Source organism: Pleurodeles waltl, chromosome 5 (assembly GCF_031143425.1).
Source record: "Pleurodeles waltl isolate 20211129_DDA chromosome 5, aPleWal1.hap1.20221129, whole genome shotgun sequence".
NCBI classification, from domain to species: domain Eukaryota; kingdom Metazoa; phylum Chordata; class Amphibia; order Caudata; family Salamandridae; genus Pleurodeles; species Pleurodeles waltl.
This window is the reverse complement of record NC_090444.1, coordinates 1,237,398,581-1,237,414,985: the sequence shown is the minus strand read 5'-3', so window position 1 is coordinate 1,237,414,985 and position 16,405 is coordinate 1,237,398,581. Positions and strand designations below refer to the sequence as shown.

General features: G+C 44.1%; 1 protein-coding gene across 2 annotated transcripts in view; it reads left to right on the top strand.

The window, feature by feature from the left end:
- Nucleotides 1-16,405, top strand: part of HACE1 (HECT domain and ankyrin repeat containing E3 ubiquitin protein ligase 1) — a 299,062-nt gene that overhangs the window by 233,717 nt on the left and 48,940 nt on the right. For both annotated transcript variants that reach the window (XM_069235476.1, XM_069235475.1), the window contains exon 22: nt 6,833-6,903. In XM_069235476.1, the coding sequence (XP_069091577.1) occupies nt 6,833-6,903 (71 nt within the window). The remainder of the gene's footprint in view (nt 1-6,832; nt 6,904-16,405) is intronic.

Below are 16,405 nucleotides of genomic sequence, written 5' to 3'. Positions count from 1 at the left end.
CAAAGAAAGACAGCAATAAATAAGTTAAGACAGAAGGAAAGGAAGGAAAGAAAGAAGGACAGACAGGTGGCAAGAAAGAAGGGACGAAGGGAAGAAAGAGTGACAGAAAGAAGGAAGGACAGTAAGAAAGAACAGAAAGTCAAAGCAAGAAAGAAGGACAGAAGAAATGAAAGTAAGAGGGCATGAACACAAGAAAGAAAGAAAAAAGAGAAAGAGGGAAGAAGGCAAAGATAAATAAAAAGAGAAGAAAAGCAAGAAGAAAGGGAAGGAATGATAGTAAGGAAGAAAGAATGAAAGTAGAAAAAGAGGGAAGAAAGAATTAAGACAGGAGAAAAGGGAAGCAAGAAGGAATGAAAGAAAAAAGCGGGAAAGAAAAAGGAAGCAAGAAAGAAAAGAATGAATGAAAGAAGAATGATAGCAAGTCAGAAGGAAAGAAAAAAGAAAAGAATAAAATAAAAAGGAACAAAAGACAATAAAGGCAAGCAGGGAAGAACGAAGGAAGAAATGAAAGAAAAAAGAAAGAAGGAAAGAAAGAAAAAAGGAAATAGTGAAAGGAGGAAAGAAAGGAAAGAGAGCATTACATTTTTTTTAATAAGTTTTGCAAGTTAAACTGGATAAATGCTGTTTTGTTTAGAACCATTGGTGAAATTAAGCCCTGAATAAACATGTTCGTAAGAAATGCCTGCTAATGAATTCCCATGTATAATTTTGAAGCTTTCCACAATTTAATACAGAACAGTTTTACATGGACGCAATCTGTTATGCTGTGAAATACCAGGAGTTCACTTCAAGGACACTCCAAAAGGAATTTTCAACAGGATTCGCCAGATACAGGAACACATAAAGGGCCTGATTTAGATATTAGCGGAGGGATTACTCTGTTACAACGGTGGGGGATAGCCCATCCGCCAAAATCTAAATCCTGTAGGACATAATAGGATTTAGATTTGTGACAGGACAACCCCTCTGCCAGCATCCAAATCTGGCCTAAAGTGTGTAATGTGTCCTGAGCCATCACCAGGCTCACTGGTATATAGCGGCCTTGTTAGATCTGGCATCCTTGGCATAGTCTCCCCTGTCTTTTGTGCCTGTTTCCTATGTTTTGACTGTGTGCTGGACTTCGTTTCTGCTGGTTTTGGTACTCTGGACACTTTACCACTGCTGACCAGTGCAAAGTGCAAGTGCTCCCTGTGTAACTTGTATGTGTAATTAGCTTTCCCATGACTGGGATATTTGATTTACTAGTAAGTCCCTAGTGAAGTGCACTAGAGGTGCCCAGGGCCTTTAAATCACATGCTACTAGTGGACCTGAAGCACTAGTTGTGCCACCCACCTGAGTATCCCTGTAAACATGTCTCAGACCTGCCACTGCAGTGTCTGTGTGTGCATTTATAAACTGACAATTCGACCTGGCAAGTGTACCCACTTGGCAGGCCCAAACCTTCCATTTTTATACATGTAAGACACCCCTAAAGTAGCCCCTAGGTAGCCCCAGGGGCAGGGTGCAGTGTATGTTAAAGGTGGAACATGTACTATGTGTTTTACATGTCCCAACATGAAATTGTGCCAAATTCATTTTTCATTGTTCCAAGGTCTATCTATCTCATAGGTTAACATGGGGACTTCCCTTAAATACTTTTGAAGTGTAGTTTCCCACTGGGAGCACATTGACATATGGAGTTTGGGTTCTCTGAACTCACAATTTAAAGAGACATCTTTTGATAAAGTTGGTTTTTAGATTCAGTTGAAAATGCCACTTTTAGAAAGTGGGCATTTTCTTGCCTAAACCATTCTGTGACTCTGCCTAATTTTGTATTCCCTGTCTGGGTCAGACTGACAGTTGGGCTGTTTTTCAATATCCACTAGACAGTGACAGAAAGGGAGCTGGGGTGTAGCCTGCATATCCTGATGGGACATTTGGGCTGAAGTGAAGGGAGGAGCTGACACACCTGAATGAGCTGTGCCTTCCCTCACACAGTGCCGTCTACAACCCCCTGGTGTGTGTCTGGGGCCAGGCCTGGGCAAGGCAGGATCTTGTGAACAGCAGAGACTTTCCTTTGAAGTTTGCCTTCTTCAAAGGCAGAAAGGGGTATAAGTAGTGGACCCAAAACCCCAGATTTTCAGATTACATCTTGAACCAAGAGGAACCTCTGCCAAGCAGAAAAGCTGGAGGAGGAGTACTGCCCCTTTGCCTGTGACTGTGCTTTTCTGGGTTGGCCTGCAATTGCTGCTTCTGCCTGAAAGAGGACAAGACTGGACTTTGTGGTATATTCCTGCTTGCGAAGTGTCTTCAGGAGCTTCAGCTGAGCTTGCCTCCTGTTTTGAAGTCTCATTGCCATCAAATACTTCCTCTGCTGGCATTTGGACTCTCTGCTGAGACTCCTGCCCTGCCAAGTGGTGCCCTATCCAGTCCCTGGCCCTTTAAAAGGTGAAGCTGGTAGAACAAGGACTGAAATCCAAGCACAGAAAGCCGTGTGGGGAAATTTTTGATGCACCACCTGCAACGTGGCTGTAAAAACGATGCGCCACCCACCTCGTGGCTGAAATTGAGGCATCACCTGCACTGTAGCTGGAGAAACAACACAACACACACTTGCGGCTACTGAAAATAACACAAATCCCACACAGCTCGGTTTTCCATCACAGTGTGGCCGGATTTCACACGCATCATCGCTGGGTGTCAAAATCAACGTGCCGTGTCCAGAAATTGACACATCGCTCTCTTGCGGGAGAGAAAATTATGCATCGCCTACCCGACTGGAGAAGAAATGATGCACTTGCGAGTAAGGAAACAACGCATTGCTGACTTTTCTGACACACGCTTGCCCATGCGGCTTCATTTTTAATGCAAACCAGGTACTTTGTGTAACAACGACGTTTCCATTCTTTTCTAAAAAGTAAGTTTCTATCATTTTGAAAAGTCATAGCTTCACTTGTGTATGTTTTTTTTTTTGTCGTTTTCGTATAGTTTGATTTAGATAAGTATTGCGTATAGAAAACTTGCTGAAAACTGTTTTAAATAAGAATATTGTACTTATATTTTTGTAAAAATCAAAAGGTGTTGGCTAACTCCAGACCTAAAACAGGTGACTGTTGTGGTAGAACCGCTGAACTGTATTCACACATTATCAGTTTTCCATAGAAATGTCATTTAGTCATTTGATTTTCAGCTGCACTGCTCAAAGGAAAATTTAACCTGCTAAAACTGTAATGAAGCAAATTACTTTGTGTGGGCACAAATTGAAGAAAAATAGGAACCTTCACGGAACTGTTTAGGCGGAAAAGACTAATGCACCCATTAGTATATGCATATAACTACTTGCAGAAATATTTTTGTGTGTTTGGTTAATGCAACCCAAGTAAAACATCAACTATATATTTGAAGAATGTATTTAAGTTGCCTTAGCACCTATATATTATATATATAGCTTTGTTTATCACTCATATAACCAACCAGACAAAGCTTTGTGCTGCTCACTGACATTTTATCAAATATGACAGCCCAATAATAAAGTTGACTTGCATTCCATTAGGATTTATAACCATGTATAGCAAGGCCTTTCCCTGATCGACCTTGTCTGATATTATGATTCTCTTGGTTTTTTTTCTTGTTGATTTCGTTTGACATGTGATCCACAGTCACACTTCATGATAACTTATTTACCTGCTTCATGGGACTTTGATGAATGTATGCCCCATTTGTCTCCAGTAATTGTGATATGGGTATCCTTTGTCAAATTGCCAAAATCTATTATATTCCTATTTGATATCCTGTGTTTTCATGATTTTTTCTTGCACAGTATATTTCTAGCGTCCAGTATTTATAAAAGGCAATCCCACTATCTACAGTTTCTTTGATTGAGAGCAACAGTTAAATCTCAAACTATGCTTTTAGAGGGATCCAGGTGCCTGTATTAATTGAGTTATAATAGAATGTAATATAAGAGGATCTTGGTCTAAGCCTGGAAAAGACGGGGAGCAAGGCAAAAAGAAATAAAAAAAAATGTCAATAGAAATCTACTGTCAGTGAGTGCCTGATCATTGCTCTTTGACATACGGATCACTTTTCCCTCTTGAAATGATGACATAATCTCCACTTTTTGATCCATGGACAATCAATGCAGGGATTTACTATATTTCCTTACATGTTCCCTTTTAAGGATACAAGTCAGCATCATACCCTATCACCCAATGCATTTTTACAGATTCAATTTTAACTTCTAATGTTAAGTTAGTTACTTGCAAGTGTAGGAGAATATTGATGGAGAGAAAAACAACTCGTAATGTAGTAATCCTGTTTGGCATTAATACTTGCATCCATCACAATAACCTAATTTATTTGACATAAAATAGACAAAATATTTCTTAGCTTTTAAATGTGGAAGATTCTGCTTCCAAGGTCATAAGAGCATCCTTGCTGGGAGTTATGTTTTTTCACCTTTAATGTACTTTCATAAAAAAACAAAGTGTGGTCAATGTGTGAAAGGTTCATTAGCACTTTGATTCCATGAAAATGTATTTGAATCTTTCCCCTGTTTAAGGTGAAATGGATAGAATTAATTTGTACTCTGGTGGTGTCTTCCGAAGGTTAAAAAGTATGGATTTGTCCGTGACACAGAAATACATATGTCCTTATATGACACTTATCTGATGGACCTCGAAAAAAAGCGGAGAATGTTCCCCTTTAGGCATTTCCTATGTCCAGTGATTATAGAGATCTCGAAGACATTCACATGCCAAATTCTCCCAATTGTAAACATGATCTGGTTTCATTTTCTGAGCCCTTTTAATGGCTACCCGTTTAAATAACTAGGTGCCGAACATTTTGGCTAACTATAACAAAGATTGTGGATTGATCAGGAGGGATCTGCAAGGCATGATGCCTTTTATTGCTCAAATAAAGCAACATCTGCCAACAATCTTTGCGTCCATCCATGGTTTGGTTCTGTAGCAAACATGTTCAGAAGGGACTGTGATTAATGTTCCATCTATTATGATTTTCAAAAGCAGGGAAAGTTTACAACACGAGGAATCTATTCAAAGCTTCAATTGTCACCATATATCCCGTACATTTCTTTCCTCACTGATTAGAAATGACCGAAGAATACAGGAGGCTGACGTGCTTATCAGTGGTCTATTTCCACTGATGCCAGCACAACAGGGAGCCATGTGTGAGATGGATCTGGAAGCTCCTTCTTTAGCCCCTGCATCATCAACCAGGAGGTGAAGGAGAAGAGTAGAGTGCATTGGGCCTCCACTTCATGAGATATGTTGTTGGTGCCCACCGAGGTGAACTGTAACCAAACAACTTCAAAAACATCCTCACTATAAATTCTCACCGCCCACTGATCTGAGCTTGAACATGCCAAGTCATTTGTGTTTGTTCTTCTATGGCGATGCCAAGTTTCTGTAGAATGTGAGCAGACTTCAGGACGTTAAAGGATCCATGACAAAATGTGCACCCGAAAGCACCAGCGTTACAGAGTGCGGAAAGTAAAAATTTGCACTTTCTCATTCTCAATCATGTTTTTGTTTATTCTAATCTGCTGTTAACAAAGTGTCACTGACAGAAAAACTTGTGGACCGAGACTTGTTTTGCAGTGAAAATGTAATATGCATTGTTTTTGTTGCGCTCGTGACTTGCAGCATGCTGCGGCTTCTTTTGTGGCACTTGTGTTTTCATGATTTCTAGTTGCTTGCAACCACAATTTCATTACAAGCAAGTCCAACTGCAAACTTTGAAAGTGGTGCCTGCCAACTGTCAGCTAGGATAACAAATAGTTAGCATTGTTCATTCCTAAATCTTATCTTACTTGCACCCCCTCCCCCGTCTTAGAGCTCCATCATTTGACAGTTAAAAAATGCTAAATGTATAGTCGTATTGTCCATATATTTGCCAACCACAGTTGGGAAAACCAGTCCACAGAACAAGGTGACCAACTCTCCTGTGTTTTGAGGTACAGTTATTTTGGTTAAAGGAATGAGAAATGCTGAACTCTGATGTCTTCAAAAAGTACGCTAGTGGCATTTAAGTTTTTCCCAGACCCATGCGCTAAAACATTCCACATTACAAAACCCAACTTAATTTATTTTTAGTCCAGAGTAGAAATCACATCCTAACACTATTTAACCATATGCCTTTAAAATTGTTCGCACCCCCTCTCAAGAGATATAGTTAACATTGTATTAAAATATTATATACTGGCTCTGTTCTATAGTTTGGTATAGAATCACGGATAAGACTAATGTTGCTCAAGTAACTCACGTGTTGTTGCTAGATTACAAACCTACAACCACAATACTAAAACTTTACGCCAAGAAAACTTGAGCGATACATCAACGTGCATCCTAATTCCCTCACTGAATTCTTTGAGACTAGTAGTTTCTCTGGGTCAGAGCAAAGCACAAAACCCTAAAACATAGCAATATTACAAAGCTGAATGCACTGCATTTGTGAATCAGGGTAGTGGGGGAATGTAGGGAATATATTTGTAACACTCATTTGAAATTCACATTCATACCCCCTCCCAAGACATTTTGGGCCAGATGTAGAAAAGGTTTTTACCCATTCTGTGTCTATGAGAAAAAGTGTTCGTACATATGGCCCTTTGTTTCTTTCTATGAAAAATATTCTTTACAGCAATACTGTGTTTTACCCTTTGGGGCCAGTGATCAAGAATAAGTTTGCACATGTGGCTAAGATGCTATGGCAGAGTACAAGTAGTTTCTTCATGCAGGATGTAAGAAGCACCTTTGGTTAAGAAATGCATTGTTCTATAATCCTCATTTGTTTTAGTCTAAAACATGATTAACTTCTCTGTTTTTCCCCTAGTGGTTCTGGGAAGTTGTCCAAGAAATTACTCCTGAGGAGCGAATTTTGCTGCTACAGTTTGTTACTGGAAGGTGAGGAATAAATTGTGTAGGTTCTTTATTACAGACTTGATGGTCGGGTACTTGAATCTTGGGCATAGCTATAGGAAGTTGCTGTAGTGGGATAGGAGAAATGTCAAAAATCCTGTTTTTTACAACACAAAATATCTTAAACTTTGTGTGTCAGTACTGCAGTCATTATTTTCTCTTTTAATACAATTGTTGGCAAACGGGTGAAATTGGTTGGAGTTGACAGCAGTCTGATGCTGGAAAACACATTTGTCAGATCTTAAGTGAACCGAAAATAGATTTCTAAAATAGTTACTGTTCATATATTACGAATAAAAGATCGGATATATCTTCACATGATATAGATGATGGTCGATTACACATATCCTCTACCAGTTATCTACTAGTTTTTTTAAGAAACCATATACAAACACCCTTGCACCTCCCACCAAATATTTGGTTTGCATGCAGATGTCTGCATTCACAGCTTTTCTACTTGGCTCACAATCACACACTGTCTCAGAAGAAACACATTTTGTGATCAAGCGTACCCCGGAGTCTTAGATCCCCAGTTTTAAAATACAAACCATTACCGTTAATTTGGAACGGCTATGTGAAACGTAGCAATTGTGAAGCTTCATTTAAAGGTTCTCATTGTTCATTCTTGTACCTAAACTTATTTTATATTGAATCATCCAATTGTGGAAAAACTGGCATAAGGCAGAGCAGTCTGGAATTTTCCCACACACTGTCGTTTCAAGGATTTTTGTGGTTCCAGACAAGACATACTTTGGGGCCTTGGTGTTCAACTTTGAATTTTATCACCTATTTCCTACCCATTCAAGCCTGCTTGATGCCAGACTATTGAACTGTGCAAGTAATGTATTTGTTTCTTGTGCAATGCTACCACGCTGCTGACTGGCACCTCCAAGGTGGTCAGTCCCTGCTTTCGCACCAGGGGGCTGTGCTGCTGCGTTATGGAGAGAGATGAAAAGATGTCCGTGTGATCCACTCTGAAAGACGTGATTGCTACCTTCTGCTGAAGAACTAGAACACACGACAGGCATAGTAACACTGTGATGTTACAATGTGACCTGACCCCATTTTTGGCACTGACCAGTGTGGTGCTGCTTGATGATGATGCCAACCGATGTTTGATCGTGCCTCTTGACACAGCAGGGTGACACTAATACACCGAAAAACAGAAGGAAGTAAACGCATGAGAGAGCTATAACTGCTAAGCTTATCAGTGGCTTGAATCCCATTGAGTAGTGAGAAATGTTTAAACTCTTTGTGAATTATGGATTTCGGAGCAGTTGTTCTAGCAAGTTTTAGCTTCTTGGCTCTTGACTGCCTGTGAAGAACTTATAACATTGGTAGACTGTACACATGCTTGAGAGGAGAAGGGTCTAATCTAGCGAAAGATTGATGCTGTATGGCAATTGTCCAGAGGAACTGACTGCTACTTTCCTTCTATTTTCTTTAAAAATCATGGGTCTGAAAGAAAGTATGGGCATGGCTGCAGCATGTATATCTCAACCTCTTGTATTTCTGTCTGAAAAAGTTGGTCCTCATTTGTCCAGTGAAATATTGGAAGAAACTCTTTAACTCATACCTCATTGCCAATGGAGAAGTTTCCCTCTGTGAGAAAACAAGGTGTGTTGTTATGTAATCTAGATAATGAGGGTAGGACCATCTCCGAGAGCGCTGACGAGTTAAATCCATTAGTAATAAGTAAGAGGAACCATTAGATATACATGAACATTAGATATATGTGAGGTGTCAGTAAAAATGCTTGAAGGTAATTTTGGCTCCTGCATCAATATAGTGTTGCAAAATCATAAATTCTTCGGAAAGACACAAGGAAACTCAAAGGGAAGCTGAGAACTATGCTGCTTGTTTAAAGGTCATGACATGTATGTGTACTGTATATTTGGTGACCTCCCAAACCTCTTGATTAGAAACCAGTCATTGAGGTGCACTTAAAGGCAGAGAATCCAGGAATATCTTTTAATGAAAACCCTTCACTGAAAAACGACGTAGAGAATAGATTGTTGAAGGAATGGGGAACAAAAATGGTTGGGTTAATTGGGTTAAGGACCCCTGGCTGACAGAAGGAATGTGAGCATGAGAGCAGTGTGAGCAACTTATCCTATTTTGAAGACACTTATGATGAGAATGTCAACAGTATCTTAAGGGGTCCATATGATGGGAAAGGCAAGGGAGTTGGCATTGTGAGCAAATGTTGCAGAGAGAAGTGCTAACAGGGTTGGCAATGTAGGACACAAACAATAGCCCTACTTGCCATGCGAGGAATGTTCTGTGCAAAAAAATGTGGCAAGAAAGGCCATTTTGCTCAGGTCTGTAAGAGTGATAAAGTGTTGAGTGTAGACAGTGTGGCCAAAGGAGCAAGGATTGTGGTGCTGAATGTTAAAGGTCGATGTATGAGTGGACAGTGGCAGTAGTTTTGCCATGCCTGAATGTGAGATTGTGCTGGCAGTAGCAAAAGAAATGGTCTTGACGTACTAAGGGTCACCATACATGATGGTGGGTAAATTTGGAGGAGCACTGTGAGGGTAAGAGTATTGAATTATTTTCTCCTGACACTAGCCTGGTGAGCTTATGGTAAACAACATGGGGTGGGCTCATCGCACTACAGTAAATAATGTAACCTATGTATCTCCCTTTGGAAAAATGAGAGGGAGGAAGCCTGGCCCTAAGTTAACTCCTACATGGCTGACCAACAGTCACTGTGAGACGAGTGTGAATGAGGGAAGAAGGTGAGTGGGTGAAAATAAAGCATGAAAGAGTGAGTGGAGAACTATGAACACTTTGGAGCCCATTCAAAGTGAAGAGAGTATGTGGAGGCTATGTGAAGTTGGATAATGGCAGTAAATGGAATACATTCAAAGTGGCATTATACCAAAGAGGGGTGACAGTTGATGTGAATGAGAACCTATAGGAAGGTGGCAGTATTATGTGGTATGACTGAGGCGTCTTACCATGTAATACTGGCATGTTACCCAGAAGTGGATCTTGGGTTTACACTAGTAAAAGTTAGCTCAGTCCTGGTAGAGTGGTAAAGAGCAGTCATGCTACTTAGAGGAACATGTATAAAGCATTTCACAACAACCACATGTATGATAAGTAAATGACACAACTCGAAATAAATCTGACACCAATTTAGAAACATAAAGCGGATTTTAATCTTAATTTAGACACCAAAACAAACTTTTTATCTTACACACAACTGCAGTTCTGAATTCTTAACGAGTTGAAAAATAGAATAATTTTAATGGTCAAATGACTTCCATTGAATTCAATAGGGAAAATCTTAGTGTGTAATCGGTCACTTGTAGGGTGAACTCGTGGGAACCCACTTGGAGATAATGTCTTGCGGGTCCTTAGACTAAGTTTCAACAGTCAGTTTCTAGTTAACTTGCCCAGGGAGTAGGGGTGCAGAGATGCTCTTGCTGTCCTTGGTGCTGACCGGATCTGCGGGCGAAGCCAAAATGCAGCACTTGACAAAAGCACTCATCGGGGTGGACTCACACTGTACCCTTGGAAAGTAGAGGCCTTTGGGGTCCCAGGATCTGGATTCCACAGCTGGAACTTCACCACCACGTCCGACGGCTCCGGGTGCAGAGGTGGCCTTGCAGCTGTCAATAACCGGACTAGTTGTGCCAAAGATGCTTTTTTGTTCCTTTCAGAATCACCTCCTGCAAGATGCAGGTTTTCAGGAGTGGCGTTGTTCGCAACCTCAGTACTCTGCTGGGGAACTGTTCTGGAGTCAGTGATGTCCGAGAACCTGTTGGTTACCCACCTGTGACAGACAAGCCTTGGCAGCATTAAAAGTAGTCCACAATTACCTTGTCCTCTGCAGGTCGTCCGGAAGGGGTAGCAGCTCAAAACTTAGTGAGAGCCTCACTACCACTCCCAGGGTGCTGGTCATCGACTTTCTTTGGGCTCACTCAAGAGGGATCCGACATGTTGCACTTCTGGGGACGCAGCACAGTGTTTCTTCTGCAGGTTACAGGTGTTTGGTACCAATAGTCAGGGGAGTCTGCTTTGAATTCTGACTTTCACTAGAATCTCTCTTTCTGGGAGCAACGAGTTTTCCTCACAGGCACACGTCGTTCATGCAGTTCCAGTATATGGTCTCCTTTGAGCACTTAAGTGTTCCCTCTTTGCGCTGCCGCAGAGTCCAAAGTCATGTTGTCAGTGGCGGCATCTTCTTTTTGCTTCTTCTTGTTTTCAAAGTTAGAACTGAAATTCTAGTGCCCTAAATCCTACTTTAGGAGGCGTTAAGGGTGCGGGGGACAGTGGCCAATTGTCTACTGGTCCCTGCGGCTAGCATGTCCCTGAACTGATGACTACTCCTAAGGTTTGCCTACATGGCAGAACCCTTCTTCAGCTGTACAGACCCTCTAGCCGACCCTAAAGGTATGGCTAGTCTTTGGGGGGGGTGTACATCCCCTGAATAGCTCATTTTCCCACCTGTCAGTGTGGGAAGGTCTTTGTCCTTGAGTGAGGGACAAGAGATTACACATATAGGGATATAGGGCAGTGAAGCCTTTGAGGCACATCACCTTCATCACTGTAAACACTAGCCTTCCTGGGAGGAGGTGAGACCTCCTTTCTGCCCTGGTCCTTTATCTCCGTCCTGGGGGAAGTGTTAGCATGTCCAGCACGAGGGCAGACTCTTGTCTTGGTGACAAATGGCTCAGGAGAATCTGCCAAGGCAGGGGAAAGCTGGTATCTTGGTTTGCTTCCTCTAAGGACGCCACCAGGGTACATGCCAGTTAATCCAGGGTACAAGAATCGTGCTCAGGGTTAAAAAGCAGAGTGTTTGATACCAAACATGGGGGAAATCTGCTGGGCCATCATGTAGCTGGACATCTGAATAACTGCCCCAGTGCCAGCCCATGTTATCCTCTGGACAGTTGGTCACTTGCATTAAGCTTTAAATGCTGCCACTGGGACATATATGCTTGTGCATACATTCCCACACTCATAACACAGGGCACCCTGCCTCCTGGGCTATAGGAGGCCTGTCTTAGGAGTGTCTGACCTGTGCTATGGCAGTGAATGGACTCACTTGGTGTGGGCCAAGTCATACTCGAGCAGGTAAGCCGCTTGTGCAGGCGGACATGGCAGCTCTGCAGGTTTACTTTTACTTGGGTGAGGCAGAGGGGCACTGTCAGTAATGCAGCCTTGGTGACTCCTTTACCATCCCTGCCCTGGGTACTCTTGTTACCATTTACTAGGGACTTATAGGGGTGGTAAAGTCCTCGCCAGTTGGGTTTGCAAACACCTCAGTACAATTTAAGGGAAAGAGCACTGGTACTAAGGTCTGGTTAGCAGGCCTCAGTATACTTTCAGGTCAAAAGCAACAGCATCAAGCAACAAAAAGTGGGGGGTGACAATCCAAAAAGGGAACTTCACAACAGAAGCATACCAGTGAGGGACTCAACAGCTACATGATGATGAGTTGGTGAATGATTCAGGAGTGAAGGCGAGAAGAGATGGTAAGAATGGTGGAGAGGATGTGGATGAATGTATGTGTGACACTGCACTTACTGAAAAGGTAAGAGAGTCAAGTATAACCAAGAATCTTAGACCTCTTTGATTATGTACCGGTTGGTTGAACCTCAGGTTCGCATTTTTCTTTCTTTGTATTATGTTCCCTTATTGTGTTAGTTGTTCGGGTAGAAAGGGGGAAATGTGTAGTATTGAGTTGTAGCAATTAGATAGTGCCACAAGTTTAAGTGTACTCTATTCCCATGTCACTATGTTATATCTTTAACATGTGGAGTGATGCTTTATTATAACTATTTTAGAACCTTAAGTTTGGTGTGGTTCTCTCCTTGTCAGTTATCCTGTGGCTGGAAAGAGGAAGGATCACTTTTGCCTGGTTTCTTTATTAAATTTTGTTTACCTGCTTTTACCAGTGTTGAGTGTCCTCGATCACAACACAGTCCAGCACAGTGAAAGTCCTTTCAGCAGCACAGCAGACAGAGTATCCACATGTCTAGAAATGTACTGAAGTGGTGGTGTCTGGGGTCTAGTATTTATACCGTGCCCTGACTCTGGAAGGTTGGAGAAACCTCTAGACAGTGGCTTTGAAGGGTCTTGCCTCCCCTACCCTGTGCCAAGGTGGCAGGAGTGGCTATACAGGGTCGTTAAGTCTGCTGTGTGTGAATAGGACACAGCCTTTTCAGGTGTAAGTGATGCTATGTCCAGCTTCTGCCTCCCAAAATGCCCTGGATGACCCATTACGTCACACCTAAGTTCCAATTGTGTGTGGCTGTCTAGGAGGAATACACAAAGCCCAACTACCACTATACCCAAACGTGACCAGAGACCCACTGCAGGCACCAAATGGCTAAGGCAAGAAAATGCTAACTTTATAGAACTGGCATTTTCAAAATTGCAATTTTAAAAATGACTTCAGCATAAGTTAAGATTTTCAAATTGTGATTTCAGAGACACCAAACATGAAGAAATCATCTCTCCCCATTTGGAAGTTATGCTTGTAAGATGTAATAAGGCAACTATAATGTTAACCTGTGGGAGAGATAGGCCTTGCAGTGATGACAAACACATTTAACCCCTTCCCCGCCACGGACGTAATGGTTACGTCCATGGCAGCGCCCGTGTGGCGCCATGGACGTAACCATTACGTCCTGAATGCTTCCCTCGGGAGAAGCGCTAGCGCTCCTCCCGAGGGCCGCCCCCCCACCCCCCTAGGTCAGGGCTGACCGGGGAATCCCTTCCCCTTCCACCCCCAACCCCCCCCCCCACCCCCCCCTGTGACGTCAGCGCGTGCGCGCTGATGTGTCACAGGGGCCTCCCTCGTCGCGCTGGAAGCTCTGCTTCCAGCGCGATTGAAAAAGAAATGCAAAAGCATTTCTTTTTCAATCACTTGGGAGGCCCGGAGGGGCTTCAAAGGGAAGGAAAAGTATTTCCTTCCCTTTGAAGTCCCTCCGAGGGTTTCAAAAGCCGGATTGCTTGCAATCCGGCTTTTGAAACCCCACTAGACACCAGGGATTTTTTTTTTTTTCTTTGAAATTGACAAAAGGGAGTGACCCCTTGGGCAAGGGTCGCTCCCAGGGGGGGCATTTTTTTTAAAAGGCCTTTTCTGCCCCCAGGGGGGGCAGAAACCTCTAGGCACCAGGGACCATTTTTTTTTTTTTTTGTTACATTTTTTTTTATTGAGGTGGGGAGCGACCCCTTAGGCAAGGGTCGCTCCCCTTGGGGGAAAATTATATTTTGGCCATTTCTGCCCCCCTTGGGGGCAGATTGGCCTATTTTGATGAGGCCAATCTGCCCCCAAGAGGGGTAGAAACCACTAGACACCAGGGATTTTTTTATTTTTTTATTGTTATTGACAAAAGGGAGCGACCCCTTGGGCAAGGGTCGCTCCAAGGGGGGGCATATTTTCGGGAAGGCCTTTTCTGCCCCCCCTGGGGGCAGATCGGCCTACTATTAGGCCGATCTGCCCCCAGGGGGGGCAGAAACCTCTAGGCACCAGGGACCATTTTTGTTTTTGTTTGTTTCATTTTTTTTTTTTTTGGTGGGGAGCGACCCCTTAGGCAAGGGTCGCTCCCCTTGGGGGAAAATTATATTTTGGCCATTTCTGCCTCCCTTGGGGGCAGATTGGCCTATTTTGATGAGGCCAATCTGCCCCCAAGGGGGGTAGAAACCACTAGACACCAGGGAGTTTTTTCTTTGCGTGAATTTCACGCAAAGGGAGCGACCCCTTAGGCAAGGGTCGCTCCCTGGGGGGTAGGGCAATTTATTTTAGGCCATTTCTGCCCCCCCTGGGGGCAGATCGGCCTATTATTAGGCCGATCTGCCCCCAGGGGGGGAAGAAACCTCTAGGCGCCAGGGCAAATTTTTTTTTAGTGTTTTTTTTTTTTTGTTCTTTCTTTTTTTTAGAGATGGGGAGCGACCCATCAGGCAAGGGTCGCTCCCCTGGGGGGCAAATTGTATTTAGACCATTTCTGCCCCCCTGGGGGCAGATTGGCCGATTTTAGGTCAATCTGCCCCCAAGGGGGCAGAAACCACTATGCACCGGGGATTTGTTTTTTGGCGCCAATGTCACGCAGGGGGAGCGACCCCGTAGGCAAGGGTCGCTCCCGGGGGGCGGGGGGTGGGGGTTGGGGGGGCAAATTTATTTTAGGCCATTTCTGCCCCCCCGGGGGACAGATCGGCCTATTATTAGGCCGAACTGCCCCCGGGGGGGGGCAGAACACTCTAGGCGCCAGGGCAATTTTTGTTTTGTGTTTTTTTTTTTTGTTGTTTCTTTTTTTAGAGATGGGGAGCGACCCATCAGGCAAGGGTCGCTCCCCTGGGGGGGCAAATTGTATTTAGACCATTTCTGCCCCCCTGGGGGCAGATTGGCCAATTTTAGGTCAATCTGCCCCCAAGGGGGCAGAAACCACTAGGCACCGGGGATTTGTTTTTTGGCGCCAATGTCACGCAGGGGGAGCGACCCCGTAGACAAGGGTCGCTCCCGGGGGGGGGGGGTGGGGCTTGGGGGGGCAAATTTATTTTAGGCCATTTCTGCCCCCCCAGGGGACAGATCGGCCTTTTATTAGGCCGATCTGCCCCCAGGGGGGGAAGAAACCTCTAGGCGCCAGGGCAAATTTTTTTTTTGTGTTTTTTTTTTTTGTTCTTTCTTTTTTTTTAGAGATGGGGAGCGACCCATCAGGCAAGGGTCACTCCCCTGGGGGGGCAAATTGTATTTAGACCATTTCTGCCCCCCTGGGGGCAGATTGGCCAATTTTAGGTCAATCTGCCCCCAAGGGGGCAGAAACCACTAGGCACCGGGGATTTGTTTTTTGGCGCCAATGTCACGCAGGTGGAGCGACCCCGTAGGCAAGGGTCGCTCCCGGGGAGGGGGGTGGTGGTTGGGGGGGCAAATTTATTTTAGGCCATTTCTGCCCCCCCGGGGGACAGATCGGCCTATTATTAGGCCGATCTGCCCCCAGGGGGGGAAGAAACCTCTAGGCGCCAGGGCAAATTTTTTTTTTGTGTTTTTTTTTTTTTGTTCTTTCTTTTTTTTTAGAGATGGGGAGCGACCCATCAGGCAAGGGTCGCTCCCCTGGGGGGCAAATTGTATTTAGACCATTTCTGCCCCCCTGGGGGCAGATTGGCCGATTTTAGGTCAATCTGCCCCCAAGGGGGCAGAAACCACTAGGCACCGGGGATTTGTTTTTTGGCGCCAATGTCACGCAGGGGGAGCGACCCCGTAGGCAAGGGTCGCTCCCGAGGGGGCGGGGGGTGGGGGTTGGGGGGGCAAATTTATTTTAGGCCATTTCTGCCCCCCCCGGGGGACAGATCGGCCTCTTATTAGGCCGATCTGCCCCCAGGGGGGGCAGAACACTCTAGGCGCCAGGGCAATTTTTTTTTTGTGTTTTTTTTGTTGTTGTTTCTTTTTTTAGAGATGGGGAGCGACCCATCAGGCAAGGGTCGCTCCCCTGGGGGGGGGGCAAATTGTATTTAGACCATTTCTGCCCCC